Consider the following 21,275-nt stretch of genomic DNA (forward strand, 5'->3'; position numbering starts at 1 on the left):
ACACACACACACACACACACACACACACACACACACACACACACACACACACACACACACACACACACACACACACACACACACACACACAGCCAAATTTAAACAAATACATTACTAAATCACGGTTTTTTCTCTCAATAAAACGGCAAACATCAAGCATTATAGTTAATACATCTAAAACTTGCCATGACAGCTATCCTACTACTTAAATCTGCAATGTAAATACCGTAACTTTGAAATCCTTTCAAAGAGATCTCTCTCAATCTGTATACAACTGCCGTAAATCGAGTTACCTCAGTTACATTTGCGCCAATTTCTCATCACTCTCATCGTAACTTGACTTACGGCAGTATTGTTTCCGACTTTCTGTCAAAAAATCAGCATAGTGTTAAAATAACAGTTAAGGACTTAATTTTTCAAAGAGAAATTATAATAGGCAAACGAACCAGATCACAACAATGTTCTGTGTGAAACAACGACGAATTTTGGGTAATGGTGACCAAGATAAATAGTTTTTTTCGTCTCCTGAAAAATGTGGTTTTTAGACATACGGCAGTTGTATTCCCGGACGGCGAGTTGATGTTCGGAAATAACTCTGTCAAGCTTGAATGGTTTGTGGAAGAGTTGCTTTCCCTGGTTTCCATTACCGGTGGACAAAAATAAAGAAACGATAATCCAAGCACAGATAGCAAGCGTTCTAAAAAGTGTGTTTTTACTCAAACGTTGTATTACAAAAAAGAAATAAAAAACATTCACAAAAATGTTCACAGGTAAAAAAAAAAATCAGCACACGCACACGCGTTACCTCCCCTTCAAAGGATCCGAACCCTCACCCAACCACACCCCCCCCCCCCCCCCCCGTCACTGAGCAATACAGGTAAAAACTCCCGTCCCGGCCAGTGTGTCAATGCATTGTTTTCATCTCAAGCAAACAACCCGCCACGGTCGGGACCCCGAGTTTTGGACAGCAAAGGAAACAAACGACGGGAGCACCGAGCCTATTGCACAGGCCAGAAAGCACAGGAATTGTGCACGTGCAAAACGCACACAGGACGGAAGCTAGGGCACGTGCCGCTCGCTCGGAGCCAAACAGAAAGAGGACTGTGGGGTGAGCACTGTAGAATGTGCACCATGACAAGAGCTGTGTGTGTTAGGTGCGTTTGGACTCTGAACAGAGTTGGGATATTGAACAATGTTACTGTGTAACTCCTCTTTTAAAGACTTCAAAACAGCGGGGGAGGGAGAGAGGAGGGGGGGATTCTGTGTGTGTGCATTCAGATAATAAATTTAAAGTTGTATTGAATTGAATTGAATCAAATTGTGTGCTCTGAAAAAAAGCTAAGCAAGCTGATAGTATGATACAACACGCGACATGCAAACGGAATGAAGCTGTAGATATATGGGTCAAAAATGAAAACCAAAGTTTACAATACAATTAGATCTTGAAAAGCAGGGAGTCTTAAAACAGGGGGAGATTTGTAGACGCCGTGAACCAAAAATCTAAAAGAGAAGTCTAGAATGTGCGGGGGGGGGGGGGGGGGGGTAACAGTACTCTCCAAGGGAGGCAACGGAGAGAGGCGAACACGTGATCAAAGAGTTAACCTCCCGTTTTAAACTCTTTTTGTTTCGCCATGCTGGATTTGACGGTGGCGTATTGATCGATATTTGTGGACGTTTTTCTGTCTCCTACAAAAATCAGGTCAAACCTCTTGAGATTTACGCGTGTTTACCGTGCTCGCGCGTTAATTGTCTACTCTGTGGACGAACAAGTACACGAGACTGCAATTCATCAGCCGAGAGACTTTATTTTTCTTTCAGCGCTTCTTTCATCATCGCTCTCTCTCTCTCTCTCTCTCTCTCTCTCTCTCTCTCTCTCTCTCTCTCTCTCTCTCTCTCTCTCTCTCTCTCTCTCTTCTTTACTTCGAATGTTTTTATTCGTCAGTACTATTCTGTTAATAACTCGTCAATGGTACATAATTATTTCGTCGAAAAAAAATACAGATAAGTTTTTTTGGGGGAAATCGCACTTGAAAATGACATTGAAAATGTAACACAAAAGCTCGGCTGGAACTAAACTGTTACCTAAAATTCTGCGCAGCCTATCCGAAATGATTAATTCTCCCACAGCAATGTTCCCCATCATTTAATTTCAAAACAGAAATTACCAGTGGACAAATAACCCATAAATTACTCTTTTCTGTCAAAAAAGGCATTGAAAAACAGTGCCAGAATTTAAGAGCGTTGAAAATCCCGGTCTTCTCAAACGACTGCTGTGACAGCCAATCGCGGGTCAACAAAGTCGCGTGCCCGGAACAAATATGGCCGCCGCAGTGTTTGAACCCGAAGCCAGGAGCAATACCTGTAGTATTGACGGTCCCGTAGGTAAAAGGGGTGTCAGTATTTACTCATGTACCCGAGAGTGTGACCCGGGAAAGGTGTGGACAACGGTGTGGAAAATGGTGTCGAATTGGTTCGATTTTTGGCTCACGTAAGTGTAGCCTATGCGATGCTAACTTTTGTCTGTCTGTGCGTGCGTGCGTGCGTATGTATGTATGTATGTATGTATACATCTGTGGTAGAAACTTTAACATTTGAAGACGTCACATTATGGCGTAAGAGGGTTAGACGTCACGCGAAGGAATTACTGAAAGTCTCGGTCATTGTTATTTTGAGCGGGCCGAGACTAGTTGGCAGTCGTGTCCCTGTAAGTAGGCTTGCAGACAAACTGTCAAACAGATCTAGATCTAGTGTCTCGCTTTCTTGCACAGTGTCACCTATGCTTACTGTGTGTGTGTGTATGTGTGACGGAGTGATTGAGTTTGTGTTACTGTTTGTCGATTTCTTACGTGAGCCTTGAAGGCTTCGCCTCTTGTTAGATGTGTGTTGTTTTTTCCCGGATTTTTTACTTTATGTTTCCTTGAGTGTGTGTTTGTGTGTGTATGTTTTGTGTGTTTGTGTGTGTATGTTTTGTGTGTTTGTGTGTGTATGTTTTGTGTGTTTGTGTGTGTATGTTTTGTGTGTTTGTGTGTGCATGTTTTGTGTGTTTGTGTGTGTATGTTTTGTGTGTTTGTGTGTGCATGTTTTGTGTGTTTGTGTGTGTATGTTTTGTGTGTTTGTGTGTGTATGTTTTGTGTGTTTGTGTGTGTATGTTTTGTGTGTTTGTGTGTGTATGTTTTGTGTGTTTGTGTGTGCATGTTTTGTGTGTTTGTGTGTGTATGTTTTGTGTGTTTGTGTGTGTATGTTTTGTGTGTTTGTGTGTGTATGTTTTGTGTGTGAGTGTGCGTGCTTTTGTTTATTTGGTGACTTTTACCCTGCCTAGATGTAGTGTTTACCTTTTATTCAAGTTCGGCAAAATGCAGGGTTGTTGGAATTTTTATTTTGTATGTGTGTTTTACTTTTTATTTCTTACCTGAGGCAAGTTGCGGAATCGTTGAATATTTTGTTTATATATTACTACACTACAAGCATATATTTATCCAAGCTAATACAAGTTTTATGTTTTGTTTCTGGTACTGTGAGACGTTAATGTTAGGAAGGAACAAAGTGGAAAACCCCCAAACGTGTTTTGAAAAAGAAATACTTTACAATGGCACTAACTTCACAGCAACAAAGCAAATATGAGCAACCTACTGAATGTTGAGAACAGTTTGCACAAGAAAAACACCACAGAAAACGAAAAACAAACAGCAAATACTAACAAAGGAGACATTCACTTCAAACAGCAAACGTTAATTAGAAACACAGCAAAAATACCGTCTTTCTTTCTTTAAAAAGGATTGTCAAACTGCTGAACCATGCAGCCCAGCAAACCAATTTGAACTTTACCAAAACAAATATTCATCCACTGCCAAAAGCGCTGGTGAGAGGGTGGAGGTAGGGATGGCGGTGGTGAGTGGAGGGGGGGTCCCCTTTTGAGGTTTGACACTCACACAAAGAATTCCTCGTATTAAAAAAAAATCGATATGTCATGCTAACAGATCAAATCAGAACTTCCTCCATCAAAAAACGTTCGCGTTTACAGGTAAATTTATCTACAATAAATTCACAATTAAATAGGCGGTAAGCAAAACAAACAAACAACCAAATAAATAAATAAATAAATAAAAATAAATAAATAAATAAATAAATAAATAAATAAATAAAGAATATTAAATAGATATATATAAATATATATCAATATATCAATCAATAAATAAACGAACGAACGAAAGGGCGGACGAACAAACGAACGAACGAATAATAGATCGAACGAATAAATCCATGAAGAAGAAAAAACTAAATAAATACAAAATGTAGATCATAAATATATAGATCTACGGTAACATTATGTTATTTCATGGCTGCTCTCTGTTGAGCATGCAATTGTTTGTGGAAATACTTTATTTTCGAGATATATATAATGTTCGAGATATATATTATACATTTATTCCCCCCTCTGCTTCTTTCTCTCTGTAAAGGTGTAGGGCTAGTTATTTTTCGGTAACTTACCCAACAACCAAAATCACTTACCCAACAACGGGCCTGAATCCTCGATAGCTCACAGGTTGATGAGTTAGACTTTGAGGGAACTACTTTAGCGATTGAAAAGTTCCGAACTGCGCTCCAATGTACGAAATATACATCTCCAGACCAAACAATGCAAACATACTGCATTTAAACTGGAGCTGAAGCTCGCATTTTTCATGATCCGCTAACTTCGACCATTATTTTTGATAATCACTGAGACTCGGCATGTAACCTCTACTTATATGTAGGCTTATACATATAATTCTGCGTAAGTGATTCCTAAACTGTGCACGGAAATAGAATGACGACCGACCGGGGACATAAAAAAATTACTTTGATTTCAGGCTTCAACATTTGGTGATCAATGATTCCTATTTTTACATTTAGTCAAGTTTTGACTAAATGTTTTAACATAGAGGGGGAATCGAGACGAGGGTCGTGGTGTATGTGTGTGTGTGTGTGTGTGTGTGTGTGTGTGTGTGTGTGTGTGTGTGTGTGTGTGTGTGTGTGTGTGTGTGTGTGTGTGTGTGCGTGCGTGTGTCTGTGTGTGTGTGTGCGTGTGTGTGTAGAGCGATTCAGACCAAACTACTGGACCGATCTTTATGAAATTTTACATGAGAGTTCCTGGGAATGATATCCCCGAATGGTTTTTTTCTTTTTATCGATAAAAACCTTTGATCACGTCATATCCGGCTTTTTGTAAAAGTTGATGCAGCACTGTCACACCCTCATTTATCAATCAAATTGATTGAAATTTTGGCCAAGCAATCTTCGACAAAGGCCGGATTTCGGTATTGCATTTCAGCTTGGTGGCTTAAAAATTAATTAATGACTTTGGTCACTAAAAATCTAAAAATTGTAAATAAAAAAAGTTTTTATAAAATTTACGTTCATCTTATTCTTCATCATTTTCTGATTCCAAAAACATATAAATATGTTATATTTGGATTAAAAACAAGCTCTGAAAATTAAAGATATAAAAATTATGATCAAAATTAAAATTTTTGAAACCAATTTAAAAAACACTTTCATCTTATTCCTTGTCGGTTCCTGATTCCAAAAACATATAGATATGATATGTTTGGATTAAAAACACGCTCAGAAAGTTAAAACGAAGAGAGGTACAGAAAAGCGTGCTATCCTTCTCAGCGCAACTACTACCCCGCTCTTCTTGTCAATTTCACTGCCTTTGCCACAAGCGGTGGACTGACGATGCTACGAGTCTTGCTGAAAAATTGCATTGCGTTCAGTTTCATTCTGTGAGTTCGACAGCTTGACTAAATGTTGTATTTTTGCCTTACGCGACTTGTTCAGACTTGAGATCACCAACCTGTGCCAAGAACCCCCCCACCGACAACTGACGTAACCGTTTAAGCCACTCGACGTACCCGTAATGACCCTAAACGCCGGTTGAAGAGGTCGGGTAGTTGCGGTTGACCCAGCTGGCCAAACAAATTAACTTGTCACGTTTGACTGAACTCAGTGAATCTCACAGACAGGTAACGGTATTCATAAGAGAGAGAGTTTATAGGCTGCACTGCATGGGTGGGTTTTGTGTTTTATTTGTGAGGGGATCAAGTCTTGGACCTAAACCTGTGTTGAAATATTTGTTTGAGGTTAATCATGCTCCCCACCAATTAAAGTTCGTCTGATTTGATCAAGAAAGGAAAATGACTTGGCGCTGGTATGCAGGAGCAATTAGAACTCTTGCGGGGTTTTTTTCTGCCGGTATAGGGGTGAGGAAGAATGTCACTTTTCTTGTTTTTGAAACGGTTGTTCTCTGCAAAACCTCTAGAGAGAGTCACCATTCTGCTATTTAATATTTTCCGGAGTGTGGTTTTGGTTCGCGAAAATTTAAAGCGAACAAAACAGTTCTGCCGCATATACTGAATGGGGAAAGAAACTTTAAAAAAAACTCTCTCTCTCTCTCTCTCTCTCTCTCTCTCTCTCTCTCTCTCTCTCTCTCTCTCTCTCTCTCTCTCTCTCTCTCTCTCTCTCTCTCTCTCTCTCTCCCTCCCTCCCTCCCTCCCTCCCTTTCTCTCTCTCTCTCTCTCTCTCTCTCTCTCTCTCTCTCTCTCTCTCTCTCTCTCCCCCCATTCCCCACGTCAACCACACGGTGAGGTCAAACAGTCGAGGCGTAACGAGAGAGAACAGACAACACAACACCATCGATGCGTGACAATCCAACAGGGAGGACAGAAAGAGAGAAAGAAAGAGAGGAGAGAATCCTCGGAGGGAGCAGGTCGTTTGCCATCAAGCGTAACACCAACAAACGGCGTCGCGCATCGCCGAACAAGACGGGGCACAGGTAAACGGGGCCACAACAATTGATTTTTTCACGTGCTTTCCCGTACGGCGGCGTGCCGCTATGCGTTGCGGGTGATATTGGTTTGATGTCCTCCGACGACAAGGGAAGAATTTAACAAAATTTTTCATGAAGTAGACTCTCTCTTTAAAATTTCAAGAAACTGAAACTGAATAATTTTATTTTAATCTTTTAATAAATTCATTTGCATTAGATTAAGTATTTGATAAATAGATGAAAAGGAAATGTTAATTATCTTAGACAAATTCTGACTCGAAAGATTGGAAGAGAAAAAGCTGAGGAGACAAGGTCTTAGATAAAAGCGATTAGAGGGCCAGAAATATAGCCTAACTTTATTCTTGTTATTCTAATTCTTCTTAAAAGTTTAATGACTCGTATTAATATCCTTACATCTCTTTATGTCGAGAAATACTAATAAACAATATTCAAAAACGGTTAATTTTCTTTTTATCGCCAGCGACTCATATTGTTTCTAAATCTTCTGTCTTTTATTTTCCATGTTAGTAGTTTTGCGGAGTTGATTTCAGTCGTAATCATTATCAGTAATGTCTTGCAGTTGATTTGGCCTCGATAAAAAAATTATTTGTTTTGTTTTTGTTTAGAAAGCAGTTCTTAAAATTAAAAAGAAAACTTTCGTTAAACCTGACCACTGTATAAAATGAATAAAACAGCAAAAGCAAAGCGCAGTAGATGCAGAACAGATTATATACGCAATGTGTGGAATACAAAAAAAAGAAAAAGAAACCAAAACGGCAGACATGCAGTTTTTCTGTGTCACAACCACTTCGCCGCGTCACTTCAGCATTCTACCCGGGGTGGCATCATCGATCGACAGTTTAATTCAAGTTTCAGCCACGTGTCAAAGGCAACAGGTTTTCCACGCGAGTTCGGCTGTCGCATGACAAAAGACGCTCAATCAGAGAGTTTAGTTACCACACTTTTCTGTCAAAATTCCATTATTGTTTACAAAATCCTAAAACCGACGCACCGAACACTGAGCCGTAATAATTAACCCCCAGGTTACATTTTCTAGTGTCATGTCTAGCGTTGTGGTCGACAAATTGGTGCATGGGCGCAGTGGGTTATTTAAATGAATTAAGGCAATACAATTTGTTTTTGAGTTTGTTTTGTGTGTGGTTTTTTTGTTTTAAATTTATTTATTTTATGTTTGGGGAAAAGGGTGATAGTTTTTAATGACACACTTTTCAGATTTTTGTTTGACAATATTAACGAGGAAGCTGTTAGTAAGATCGCAATACAGCAAGTACACGCGCGTTCTTATTTCTCCGTCATTTCAATTTGTAAAAAAATTTTTAAAAAAATTTATATTAGAAATCATGAACTCTGACCGGTTTAGTTTTCAGTTGTGGAGGTTAAAGCTAATATTTGACAATAATTTATGAGAACGGTTATCTCTAAGGATCACATTCAATGTAAGATAATGTTCGCTTGCTGTTCAGAACAAAAAGAGTAGTGAAGACAATTTACTGAGATTGACAAAAAAAGCAATCTTGATTTGAGTTGCATGAATATACTCACGTCGTGTTAATAATCTACCATCTTTGACAGACATTATGCAACTAGATAAGTTACAAAGTAGTTCTATGAGCAGACGCTCCAAATTTTGTTTTTGCTGTTGTTGTAATTTTCTTCTTTATGATTTTGTGTTTGTTTACTGATCATACCGTATTGTATACATGTTAGCGGAAACAGAACAAAATACCCGTACATCTCTGCGGGTTAAAGCCCCTAAAACATCAGAACAAACTGCGTTAACACGCAATCAAACACACATTCATACAAACATATAAACAAACAAACAAACAAACACACAAACACACAAACACACAAACAATCAAACAAACAAACAAACACACACACAAACACACAAACAAACAAACAAACAAACAAACAAACAAACAATGCATTAAAAGCTAGAAAGCCGACAAAACCTTCATAACTATGCTGTCAGTAACACGCAAAGCAAAATTCTCCCAATAGGCTATTATTATCAGAAAATTGTCCTCAAAACGTTCAATAGCAACGCTTTAACGGCGAAGACTCTCCCCGTCAGTTCGGGCCGTCGTATTTGTTCCTCTCCAAAATAGCACACAACGGCGTGTGCATAGGGAGTTGAAAAGAACAACTGCGAGATGATTAACAGCTGGCGGGCGGCTTCTTCCTAATCCAATTGCGGTGCTACAATGAAGTCGGCTAGTCGCATTGCATTTGAAAATTGACGCAAATTACACGACACAATGAGAGCAAAAGAGACAGGAAGGGAAGGGATCGGCTTGGAGAGAGAAAAAAGGATGGGGGGGGGGGGGGGTGGCGGGAGAGAGAGAAAGAGAGGGGGGGAGAGAGACACAGTGAGAGAGAGAGAGAGAGGGGAGAGAAAGGGGGGGGGCGGGCGAGACAATGAGAAAAAGAGAGAGAGAGAGAAAGAAGAGACAGAGAGAGAGACAGAGAGAGAAAGAGAGAGAGAGAGAAAGAGAGAGAGAAAAAAAAGAGAGAGAGAGGAGAAAAAGAGAGAGAGAGAGAAAGAGCGAGAGAGAGAGAAAAAAAGAGAGAGAGAGATAATGTGAGTGAGAGAGAGAGAGAGAGAGAGAGAGAGAGGGGCGTTAGAGAGAGATGGGAGAGAGGGTATAGAGAGAGGAGAGTCTAGGTCTTCTTCCAAGTTCACAATCTCAGAACAAAATCTAATTCTGTATACAAAATCTTCCCCAGCAAATCTGAAATATTAATTTCTGATACACTTCTGTCTTGTTTGTAAACTTTTGACAACGTTTGTTTTTTGCGGCAGCGATTACACTCAAGTTTATTTTCTCCGCGATCCAAGCCCTGATCCCGTTTATTTTCGCTTCCGGGTCGGTCTGCAAACAGTGCACAGCATTGTTTCATAACACCCACCAATCGGAACGCCCGACACAAATCTACGAACAGAGATCTAGACAGCGATTGGCTGTTGACCCAGACAACTGAATCATTCGGATCGGCACCCCAACGATAACATGAAAACACCCTAGGACCGTTGTACCGGTGCCGAAGAAAGGCCCAAGCACCGACGAAACAGAAGCAAAACTGTGTGCTGAAGAAGCGCGTTCGCGTAATAAACAATGATAAACAAACTCGCTGATCTCATCGACGCCAGGTTAAAAAAGAATCACAAGATTATTGATTGCGCAGCAGATTTCATTAAAGCTCCTACACGCTTGGTTTTGAAGTTGCCGCAAGTATGTATAAACTTCAGGCTTGGTATAACAATCTCCCTCCTTCGGTGTATGTAGTTTGGCCGCCCGTTTGTTTTCTCTATCAATAACCAGACGAGAGCTCTGAGACAAAACCCGTTATCATCCAGCAGAGTGGTTAATCATAAATGTACATACACACAACTGCGATAAAAATAACCTGGAGATACGATATACTGAAGCCGCTTTTGTGCGTATGTTTGTAATTATTCTCAAAGCGAAAGTTAATGGATATTTTGCTGATAAATGTGTGTGTGATATCTTGTGATATAAGTTTAAGCGGTTTGGAAAGTAAAGTGCGTTAGCCGTCGATATGTTTGTCTTAAGTCTGTGGAAGGCTAAATGTCATCATCACATTTACAAGGATTTATAATGATGAAAGGCTCGGTTGACTCCCGTTTGACTTACTGAAGGGCTCAAAATGATTCTTATTGTTTATTTTGGGATAATTATATACGAAACACGAACCCCTACCTCAGTTCGACATACAGACGTACAAACTGGCGACGAAAAAATAAAATAGTAACTGTAGAAAATGTCGACACCCACAAACTCCCTGTGTATGTGTGTGTGTGTGTGTGTGTGTGTGTGTGTGTGTGTTCGTGTGTGTGTTCGTGTGTGTGTTCGTGTGTGTGTGTGTGTGTGTGTGTGTCTCTCTCTCTCTCTCTCTCTCTCTCTCTCTCTCTCTCTCTCTCTCTCTCCGTGTGTGTGTGTGTGTGTGTGTCTTTCCCTCCCCCCTTTTAACCAAGCTTTGGCACCTCAAGGCAAACAATTACAATCAAACAAACCAACAAACTAAACCAACCCCAACCCAACCACAAACAAACCAACAAACTATAAACCAACCCAAACCCAACCACAAACCAACAAACTATAAACCAACCCAAACCCAACCACAAACCAACAAACTAAACCAACCCAAACCCAACCACAAACCAACAAACTAAACCAACCCAAACCCAACCACAAACCAACAAACTATAAACCAACCCAAACCCAACCACAAACCAACAAACTAAACCAACCCAAACCCAACCACAAACCAACAAACTAAACCAACCCAAACCCAACCACAAACCAACAAACTATAAACCAACCCAAACCCAACCACAAACCAACAAACTATAAACCAACCCAAACCCAACCACAAACCAACAAACTAAACCAACCCAAACCCAACCACAAACCAACAAACTAAACCAACCCAAACCCAACCACAAACCAACAAACTAAACCAACCCAAACCCAACCACAAACCAACAAACTAAACCAACCCAAACCCAACCACAAACCAACAAACTAAACCAACCCCAACCCAACCACAAACAAACCAACAAACTAAACCAACCCAAAGCCAACCACAAACAAACCAACAAACTAAACCAACCCAAAGCCAACCACAAACAAACCAACAAACTAAACCAACCCAAAGCCAACCACAAACAAACAAAAACAAAACAAAAAACCTCCGTACTCACCATTCGCCCTTTTAGTAGTCGTAGTGATGACCTCGCCATCCCCCTTATCCCCTCCTCCTCCTCCTCCTCCTCCTCGGCCCGACGACGTGTTGTTGTTGTTGACCGCACTGGTGTTATTATTATTGTTATTATTGCCCCCATTGGCCGAACCGCCGGACGCGCTGGTGGGAGTACCCGTCTCGTTGCACGCGCTTCCAGGACTGCCCAGGTCCTGACACGGAGTGGACGAAGCCCGTTCCAGAGAGTCATTGTCCAGTTTGCAATAAAGGAGGCCGTCGTCTCGGAGGGCGAACTCATCCCCCGTGACCAGGGCACGGTTACACACCACACAACGGAAGCAGTCGACGTGGAACATCTTGTTCTTGGCTCGCATGACGAAGTCTGTCTTGCCGAACCCAAGCAGACACTGACTGCACTTGGTGCCGAATAGCCTGCACATGACACAAGGCAATTTAGTTATTAAGATGTGTTAACATTCAAGAGGTCATGCACGGGCCCTGCTTTTATTCATATTTGCTGTTCATAATAGCCTGCACATGACACATGGCAATTTAGTTATTAAGATGTGTTAAAATTAAATAGGTGATGCACGCGCCCTGCTTTTATTCATATTCGCTGTTCATAATAGCCTGCACATGACACAAGGCAATTTAGTTATTAAGATGTGTTAACATTCAAGAGGTGATGCACGGGCCCTGCTTTTATTCATATTTGCTGTTCATAATAGCCTGCACATGACACAAGGCAATTTAGTTATTAAGATGTGTTAAAATTAAAGAGATGATGCACGGGCACTGCTTTTATTCATATTTGCTGTTCATTATAGCCGGCACATGACACAAGGCGTTTTAGTTATTAAGATGTGTTAGAATTAAAGAGGTGATGCATGGGCTCTGCTTTTATCCAGGTGTGCTGTTCATAATGCCATGTATGTAGCTTGGCATAAGCACTTGGTGCCGCATGCCATGCACTTGACGCAAGAAAATGTAGTTAACATTCAAGAAGAGGTGATGCACGGGTACTGCTTTTATGCAGATTTGCTGTTCATAATGCAAACAATGTAGCGTGGCATAATAAGCACCTCATGCCGAATAGCCTGCAAAGGACACAAGAAAGTTTAGTTATAGATCTACATTGGCGCGCGGCAGATGTAACTCTAGTTTCTCGTCCTGCAACGCTATACATTTAGGCAAAAAAAAAAATAGGTCTGTTTACGGTAACCCGACCGACCCTAGTTTTTTCGCGCGACCCTAGACTTTTTTTTTGGCATTTGGGAAAAAAAAATCTTGTTTTTTGGGCAAAATAACGTAAAAATATGGTTTTTTGGAAAAAAAAAAAAAAAAAATCCCGACCTACCGACCCTATTTTTTTGGCCTATGTTACCGTAAACAGACCTATTTTTTTTTTGGCCTTAGCTCTTTGGCCTTCTATTATAACAAGGCTTGGTCTCCTGGAGACGGATGTTCGGCTTTAACAGGGGCGGAAGATGTGTTAGAATTAAAAAAGAGATGATGCACGGACACTGCTTTTATCCAGAGTTGCTGTTCATAATTCCTTAAATGTAGCTTGACATAAGCACCTTAATACATAAGATTCTTTGTTGTCCATCGATTCAAGTAATGCATGGATGCTTTAAAGTATCGCGGAGTGAAGGCTTGTAAATAACAGGGGAAATTTGTATTCGAGATTCAGATACTTAAAATCTGGATGTGCAAGCTCGCTAGAATGGAAAGGAGAAATAATATAACGGGAAGAGAAACTGAAAGAAAAACAAACTCTTCCTTCTGGTCTCCGCCCGTTGCACCTATTTTCCGAAACATTTTCCCACAATCCCCCCCACCCCACCCCCACCCCCATTACCACCGACACATACACACACACACACACACACACACACACACACACACACACACACACACACACACACACACACACACACACACACACACAAAAGAACAACCGTAAACAGTCACACTAACAACAACAAACCTGATGCCCCACAAAATGGTTGAAAACAAAATGGAAAAAAAGAGAAAATGAAAACATTTCAGGCTATAGACTGTCCTTTTTTTCTTTCACGAGTTTTCAAAGGTAATTAGCATTCTCCACAATTGCACCAATCAGCGCCACCTGTATCTTCCTTCTTCAGTTACGCGTGTCAATCTCACCTTCCTACACTCTCCCCTAATTAGCTCCTGTAATAGCTGCCGCGCATCTCTCTTTACGCTCCATAAAGTTGTTTCAAACTTAAAACTGAAGGAGGGCAAGTTTGTGGCTGGGGTGGGAGTGAGGGTGGGGGGGGGGGGGTGTAGATTATGGAAGGGAGGGGAGAGGGGTGAGTACGGGGGGGGGGGGGGGGTGTGAGGGAAGGATGTGAGGGGTTTTGAGGAGGTTAAAGTAACAACAGCCGCAGCACGGATTTCCTATCTGAAAAGGAGCTAGAACATCTAACTACAATGAACCTCAATCGAGAATATTTCAAATCGACATTTTCGTGCTGGTGTTGGTTTCTTTTTTTCTTTTTTTCTTCTTCATAACAATGCACCATACTTATGTGAAAAGTTACACTCAAATAATACACCTTCTTTGCTTTCGCGGCATGTACTGCTTTCTGTTAAATGGCCTTTGCAACTTGGCACCAACTTCATACGTCTAAGATCAACTCTAAACCGCCTCAGTGTTGTCCACTTCACAGTATATATGTTTTGGAAAATTAGAGGCACGAAGTCAAAATTCGACGTTTAAAATGATTACTTTCTCAGCTGAATTTGTCTTCTGAAATTCCCACAAATACTCTGACAGGCGGCTCTCCATTTAAACCCCGAAGCAAGTTTTTCTTTCTTGTCATGTTTCCTCCCGAGTCGGAGAAGGGAGGACCGCACATGTGGAAGAATGAAAGCAAAAATAAACCGGCCTGACTCAGTTTGAAGATTTTCTCTAATTCGCAACGACACGCGGCACGCCAAAACAGCACAGGAGAAAATTGGCCGATGCCAGCTTCTTGGGAAATCCGACTGGCGACGATGTTGGAGGTCTCGAATAATCTCGCTGTCTGCGCGAGACAACTTAAATCGTTGGTGAATTTTGGTCTCAGGGCCTCTCTGCGACTGTGAGAAGAGTGATCTTCTCTTGCTCAGTGGAAAGAAAATCTTGGTTGGACGGTTTGTTATATGGTGTTTACTTTTGGATGGTAATAGCTTGTATTTGTGGAATCTGCGCGAAATTACAACATTTATTTCCTGCTCTTAGATGATCGTAGTGTGGATTCGTCACTGCTGCGCTGCTGTTGTGAAGCCTCCAAAAGAAATGGACTCTTTCTCTCTTCACTTATTCAACTCGTTTCGTTACCAGTCTCATTTGCAATTAGAATTACTTTCAACACAATCATCCTTTACATCATCTCTACAAAATGTCAGCCTGATTGTAAAAGGTCAGGCAGCTTACACTTCATTTCGTTTCTGCCCACACAGGACGCGCTATTAGAGGAACATGTATAAGGCAAGCCCCAGCTAAAAGAGACAACATCAAGTCATTCTTTGATTATAATCTATAGCAGCAATTCCAGAATGACATTGACCTGACATGAGGTAGTATGCACGCTTGCAGCGCCGCTAGGTCTTGACGTAAAATGCAGTTTTTCTTTCTATTCTGATTAACTCCAGCACTATAATCAAGGACCCTTACCTGAGATAGTCCCGCTTGCAGTTACGTCTTGACGTAAAATGCAGTTTTTCTTTCTATTCTGATTAACTCCAGCACTATAATCAAGGACCCTTACCTGAGATAGTCCCGCTTGCAGTTACGTCTTGACGTAAAATGCAGTTTTTCTTTCTATTCTGATTAACTCCAGCACTATAATCAAGGACCCTTACCTGAGATAGTCCCGCTTGCAGTTACGTCTTGACGTAAAATGCAGTTTTTCTTTCTATTCTGATTAACTCCAGCACTATAATCAAGGACCCTTACCTGAGATAGTCCCGCTTGCAGTTACGTCTTGACGTAAAATGCAGTTTTTCTTTCTATTCTGATTAACTCCAGCACTATAATCAAGGACCCTTACCTGAGATAGTCCCGCTTGCAGTTACGTCTTGACGTAAAATGCAGTTTTTCTTTCTATTCTGATTAACTCCAGCACTATAATCAAGGACCCTTACCTGAGATAGTCCCGCTTGCAGTTACGTCTTGACGTAAAATGCAGTTTTTCTTTCTATTCTGATTAACTCCAGCACTATAATCAAGGACCCTTACCTGAGATAGTCCCGCTTACAGTAGGTCTTGCCGTCACGGACGTAGCACGTGCAGGACTCGTCCAGGTACTGTGCACAGTCGGCACACTTGAGGCAGCCTGCGTGCCACTCCAGGTCAGGGGCCACGCGCATGATGTACTGGTCGTGGATCTGGGATCCACAGCCCACGCAAACGGACTGCCTCCGCTTTTCTGCCATGGGGAGAGAAAGAAATTATATATAGTTTATCGTTGCAATTTTTATTTTTATTTTTCATTTTCATTACTTTATTGTCCCATCGCTGGGAAATTCGGGTCGCTTCCTCCCAGTGGAAAGCTATACAGCACAAACCGCTGATCTTCTCGAAAAAAATAAACAACATATAATCCTAACGAACTATCAAATGGGAAACCTCTAGACACATTATGACTTACTTACTTGACTTATTCCTGTAGACTCCCTGTGGAGCATAGGGCCGCAACACTAGACACATTATACAACAGTAATTCTTCTCAGTCGAACCCACAAAACATACGGCTGGCACAGATAAGCAAATTTTTTTTTCTTTTTTTTTCTTTTCCTTTTTTCTTTGTCTTTTTGTTTGGTGTGTACCAAAGCCCCAAAGAACGAAGAAAAGAAAAAAGAAGAAAAAGCGAACACCAGACTCGTGAACGAGGATCATATGTATACATATGGCTCATGCCGCCACTAATACTGCCAATGCTTCTTCACTGTCATCAGAATTTCTAGCGGAATAGGACGGGTAGTTAAAAAAAAAGAAGACATGCTATGTCTAATCCGGCATCGCATCAAAGATGTATGGTGACACTATCTGTCTTGGTGGCTCCCGGTTGGCAGGTATGAATGTAAACGCAACGTGAACGTACGAATGCATGATCGATGATAAGCGTGTATGTAAGCTTGAGTTACTGCCAGTATGTTTGTGGTAGCGTGGTTCTGTGTAATGTTGGGGTTTTGTCTGGAGTCACATTGCTTACAACAGAGGGGGAGGGGTGAAGAGTGGGCATGGTTAGAAGGTGAGGGAGAGGGACTGAGATGGGTGAAGAAAGAGAGACTGGGAGGGGGGGGAGATGGAGACTGAGAGAGACTGAGAGACTGATAGAGAGAGAGACAGACAGACAGACAGACAGACAGACAGAGACAGAGAGAGAGACTGAGAGAGAGACAGACAGAGAGAGACAGAGAGAGAGAGAGAGATAGAGACTAAGAGAAAGAGATAGCGTCACTGATAGAGAAGGAGGGAAGGAGACTGGGAGAGCTGGAGAGAAAGAGAGATTGAGACTGCGAGAGAGAGAGAGAGAGAGAGAGAGAGAGAGAGAGAGAGAGAGAGAGAGAGAGAAAGAGAGAAAGAGAGAGCGAGGGAGAGAGAGTCTTTTTTTCTAAATTGCATTTTTTTCTGAATTGAGTCTGAGATTTCTTTTTCTTTCTTTTTTTTCTTGCTCGGTAGCAAAATATTTATTAAAAATTGCGCGGAGAGAGAAAAAAAATTAAAATGCATCTTCACATCACCTTGAAAATATCTAAAATTCTCCTGAAAGGACTGCATAAAATGTTCGACCTTTCTGAAATATTGGCATAGTGATTGTCGTCACTTATATACAGAAAACAAAAACTTATTTTTTAATGCATCTGCTGCACTTACTGCGGCAGTATATCAGCATTTGACCAAGTTTCGTTTTTGCAGATAATGGCAAAATCTGGGAAACCACACGACAGCCTTTTAACACATATCAAACGGGAGACATTATATAAAAACTAGCAAAAAGCCCTCATCTGAATCCTCTTTTTTATTTCGACTGTTTAAGTGTTTTTAGTCAGAGGTAAAATACCATGACCGCAATAAAAAAAATATCTTTATAGTTTCTGACTGCAGCCATGCAATTCCAAGAACTAATTACAGTCGCCATATTCAGATCGAAAATCGCACTCAAAATAGTACCCAAAGCACTTTCTGAAAAGTAGCCTGGACCATTTCATGGAGTGGTATGGGTGATTTTCATCCGGTTTAAAGCGCTCCAAAATCTTTTCATAGGAAATAAAGATGGTATAAAAAGTGACAAAACCAAATGAACGCGGGCACCAAGTGTAAAGATATGGTCCTTTCAATAGGCCGCTTGAAAGGAATTAACCAAGACTGACCTTACAGGAATCGGATAGTTTACTGATGCCACCAAGACCATAATGGGTCAGCATTAGCAATCGGATTTGCTTGAATTTTAAATCGTGATAACAGTTGGGTTAAAAGGTTCAGCAGTTAAAACACAGAGGGCCACTTAGAGAGATACAGGCCGATGAGACAACAGAACACAGGATAAGCAACATTTAAATAGGAATATGTCACCGTGCATTTGGATCGGAGATGGCCGCGGTAGAAAAGAAATCTGAAAATAATCGGAATATCCTGGAGCAGAATTAAGAAACGCTGCAGCCAAGGAAAACAAATTAAAACATATGAAAGCAAGAAAGAGAAGAAAAGAACAAATAAGTTGGTACGCATCAGCCGTTCATGAAAGCGCCAACTATTAGGTACAAATTTGAAACAATCGACGATGTTACATGTACACAAAACAAAACAAAAACACATACGAACACTCACAAACAAACACAACACAAACAGACAACAGACAAAATTAACAAATAAAGAAAGAAAAGAAAGTGAAACCAGATCAGTGACTGGAATAGGAGCAATAAACTGAGTCAGTGATCACCTACGCATTTCCAATGAAAATGATTAATGACGATGATACATAAACGAAGCTCGAACGCCACCCGTTCAAATAATATCGTTGCGTAATTTTATTCAAAAATCTTCTTCATAGAGTTGACATTTGACAGAATTAGAATCACTGCACCACTGGATTTAGCACTTAATTATTTCGGTTATACTTCTATTTCTATCGGAGCCGCATATTTAAATAATATGCGTGTACAAGCGTGCGTGTGTTTTTTAATGTCAACTAATGAAACCTATTCCATATATAATCATGCTTTATAAAAAGAAAAACAAAATCGCATGCACATGGCATTACATTGTGTACCCTTAGATAACAAAAACACTCTTAAACATATCGTTTGCCATTTTGTTTGATTTGTTTTCTTTAACTATTTATATTTTCGTTTTGAAAAGGGAGGGAGGGAGAGACAAAGAGAGACAGAAAAAGAAAGACAGACAGACAGACAGACAGACAGACAGACAGACAGACAGACCAACAGAAAAAAAACCAGAGAGGAAAACAGAAAGACAGCGTCATGCAGTCAAAAAAAAACCCAAGATGACCTAAATCAATGGCCCAAGCAGTTCAAACAGAAATGAACAGGTCACCGGGCCCTTCCACGTCGCTTGCAGTGCAGAGGCAGACTCGACGCAGGAAATCAGAACCAACTTATCCCCATTGATCCATCAAAGAGGGAAGAGATGAAGAGAAAAAAAAGATTGAGAAAAACAAGTCGTCATCGGTGGTGCCATCAAATAGCTCTACGGTGCTGAAGGGTCCGCGATGGCTAAGTGGAAAACCGTGTCGCGCCAGCAGGGACATCCGGGTAACTACACAATGGCCGCGCTTTTCAGAAGCGAAACGGGGACGAGTGTTTGAGCTCGGTGTTAAGGTTCCTGTTACGTAATGTTTTGTGTGACAGAGAGGGGGTGTGTCAGTGTGTGTGTGTGTGTGTGTGTGTATGCGTGTCAGTGTGTGTGTGTCTATGTGTGTGTGTCTATGTGTGTGTGTGTTTGTGTGTGTGTGTATGTGTGGAGTGGTGTGTGTATGTGTGGAGTGTGTGTGTGTGTGTGTGTGTGTGTGGAGTGTGTGTGTGTGTGTGTGTGAGAGCGAAACCATCACTCCATAAAGTTCGTGTTGCATCAAGGATTGTTCCGATGGGGAAGCGAGATTGTTTCGTGCGTTGCGATGCTGAATTAAAAACATGCACCGTTCGGTAGAACATGAAAAGCGGATTGCAATCTTTATGGCAGACACTGTCAAGCGCCACGCAAGCAAAACCTGAAACAAACAGGCCGAGGCAAAAAGAATGTTCTATTGGATGGAATTCAAATGTTCTACACACACACACATCGCTCTGCGTTGACATGATTCATTGGAGGTGCTTACAAAGCCATAATCTTTCTATTCTCAGGAAACACAAATTTCCATTTTTGTTTTTAAACTGGAATTTAGCCAAAACTGAAAATAAAAACGGTTGTAAATATGTAAACCGTATTATATATATTGTAATAAAAAAAAATATTGTACTAAAATCAAAACAAACGACGGAAAAGGTAAAACGTGTAGTATTCTTATTCTAAAACTGGTTATGATTGTAGCGGTGGTCGTTGTTGTTGTTGTTGTTGTTGTTGTTGTTGTTGTTGTTGTTGTTGTTGTTGTTGTTGCTATTGATGCTTTTTGGCTGATCTGTTTCTGTATACAAACTCATTTTCTCTACCTCCCTGATAAATAAATAAATAAATATATGATATAAATAAATGAATAAACACATAAGCAAATAAACAAATAGACAAATAGACAAATAAATAAATGAATAAATAAATAAAATTATTCAAAAGAAGAAGAGGAAGAAGAAGAAGAAGAAACAATACAAATAAAAAAGAAGGAAAACAAATTACTTCTTGCTATTACATCTATACATACAAGCACATAAGTTTCGCTTGTCTAAAACTGGAACGGCGATTGTTCTGTAGACGTACGTATAAGTCGAGGTGTGGCCAGAGATTGTGGTGAGTTTACAAGTCTTTCGGGGTAAGAAAGTTCACCCCTATGCATGCGGTAAAGCCTCCATGCAGTATATAAGTTACAGTAAATTCATCAAACCAGTCAATTTGTAAATTCACTCCGTAAATTTACCAATTTACTGAAAAATTCAGGAAATTTACAAATTTACTGAGTTTGACACCCAGGAAATTTACAAATTTACTGAAAATTTCAGTAAATTTACAAATTTACTGGTTTGATGAATTTACTGTAACATATATATATGTAGACATTACAGATTAATGTCCAGTCTACTCGTGTGGACTGACTGCCATGGCTTAACCTTATGGCAAGTTTTCATATAAACAGCAGATCACTTCTCTCAGACACTTTTCTTTTGTTCCTCATATACACATGGCTATTCGAGGACTGTGTTAAAAATAAACTTCATTTATAAATAGATGTCCTTATAAGATATCCGGTTTTATTAACACAAACAAACAAACAAAAGTAACATGGTACAAATCATAATTGAAAATAAAAGCAAAGATACCAACTGAACTGAATAAAAGTGTACAATGACTATCAGCCTTGTATCCAAAAACTATGTTAATTAATGTGGGGTCCAATTTATGTAGTATACAAGCGTGATATGATGAAACTGCACGCGTGCAAATACAGACAGACAGACACACACACACACACACACACACACACACACACACACACACACACACACACACACACATACACACACACAATGTACAGGT

At 40.4% G+C, this 21,275-nt stretch overlaps 1 protein-coding gene across 2 annotated transcripts in view; it reads right to left on the reverse strand.

Annotated features, from left to right (window-relative positions):
• Window positions 1-21,275, reverse strand: part of LOC138947050 (insulin gene enhancer protein ISL-1-like) — a 62,409-nt gene that overhangs the window by 36,542 nt on the left and 4,592 nt on the right. For both annotated transcript variants that reach the window (XM_070318481.1, XM_070318475.1), the window contains exons 2-3: window positions 15,807-15,996; window positions 11,559-11,989 (exon numbers count right to left, since the gene is read on the reverse strand). In XM_070318481.1, the coding sequence (XP_070174582.1) occupies window positions 11,559-11,989; window positions 15,807-15,996 (621 nt within the window). The remainder of the gene's footprint in view (window positions 1-11,558; window positions 11,990-15,806; window positions 15,997-21,275) is intronic.

Source organism: Littorina saxatilis, linkage group LG1, assembly GCF_037325665.1.
Source record: "Littorina saxatilis isolate snail1 linkage group LG1, US_GU_Lsax_2.0, whole genome shotgun sequence".
Classification (NCBI taxonomy): Eukaryota; Metazoa; Mollusca; class Gastropoda; order Littorinimorpha; family Littorinidae; genus Littorina; species Littorina saxatilis.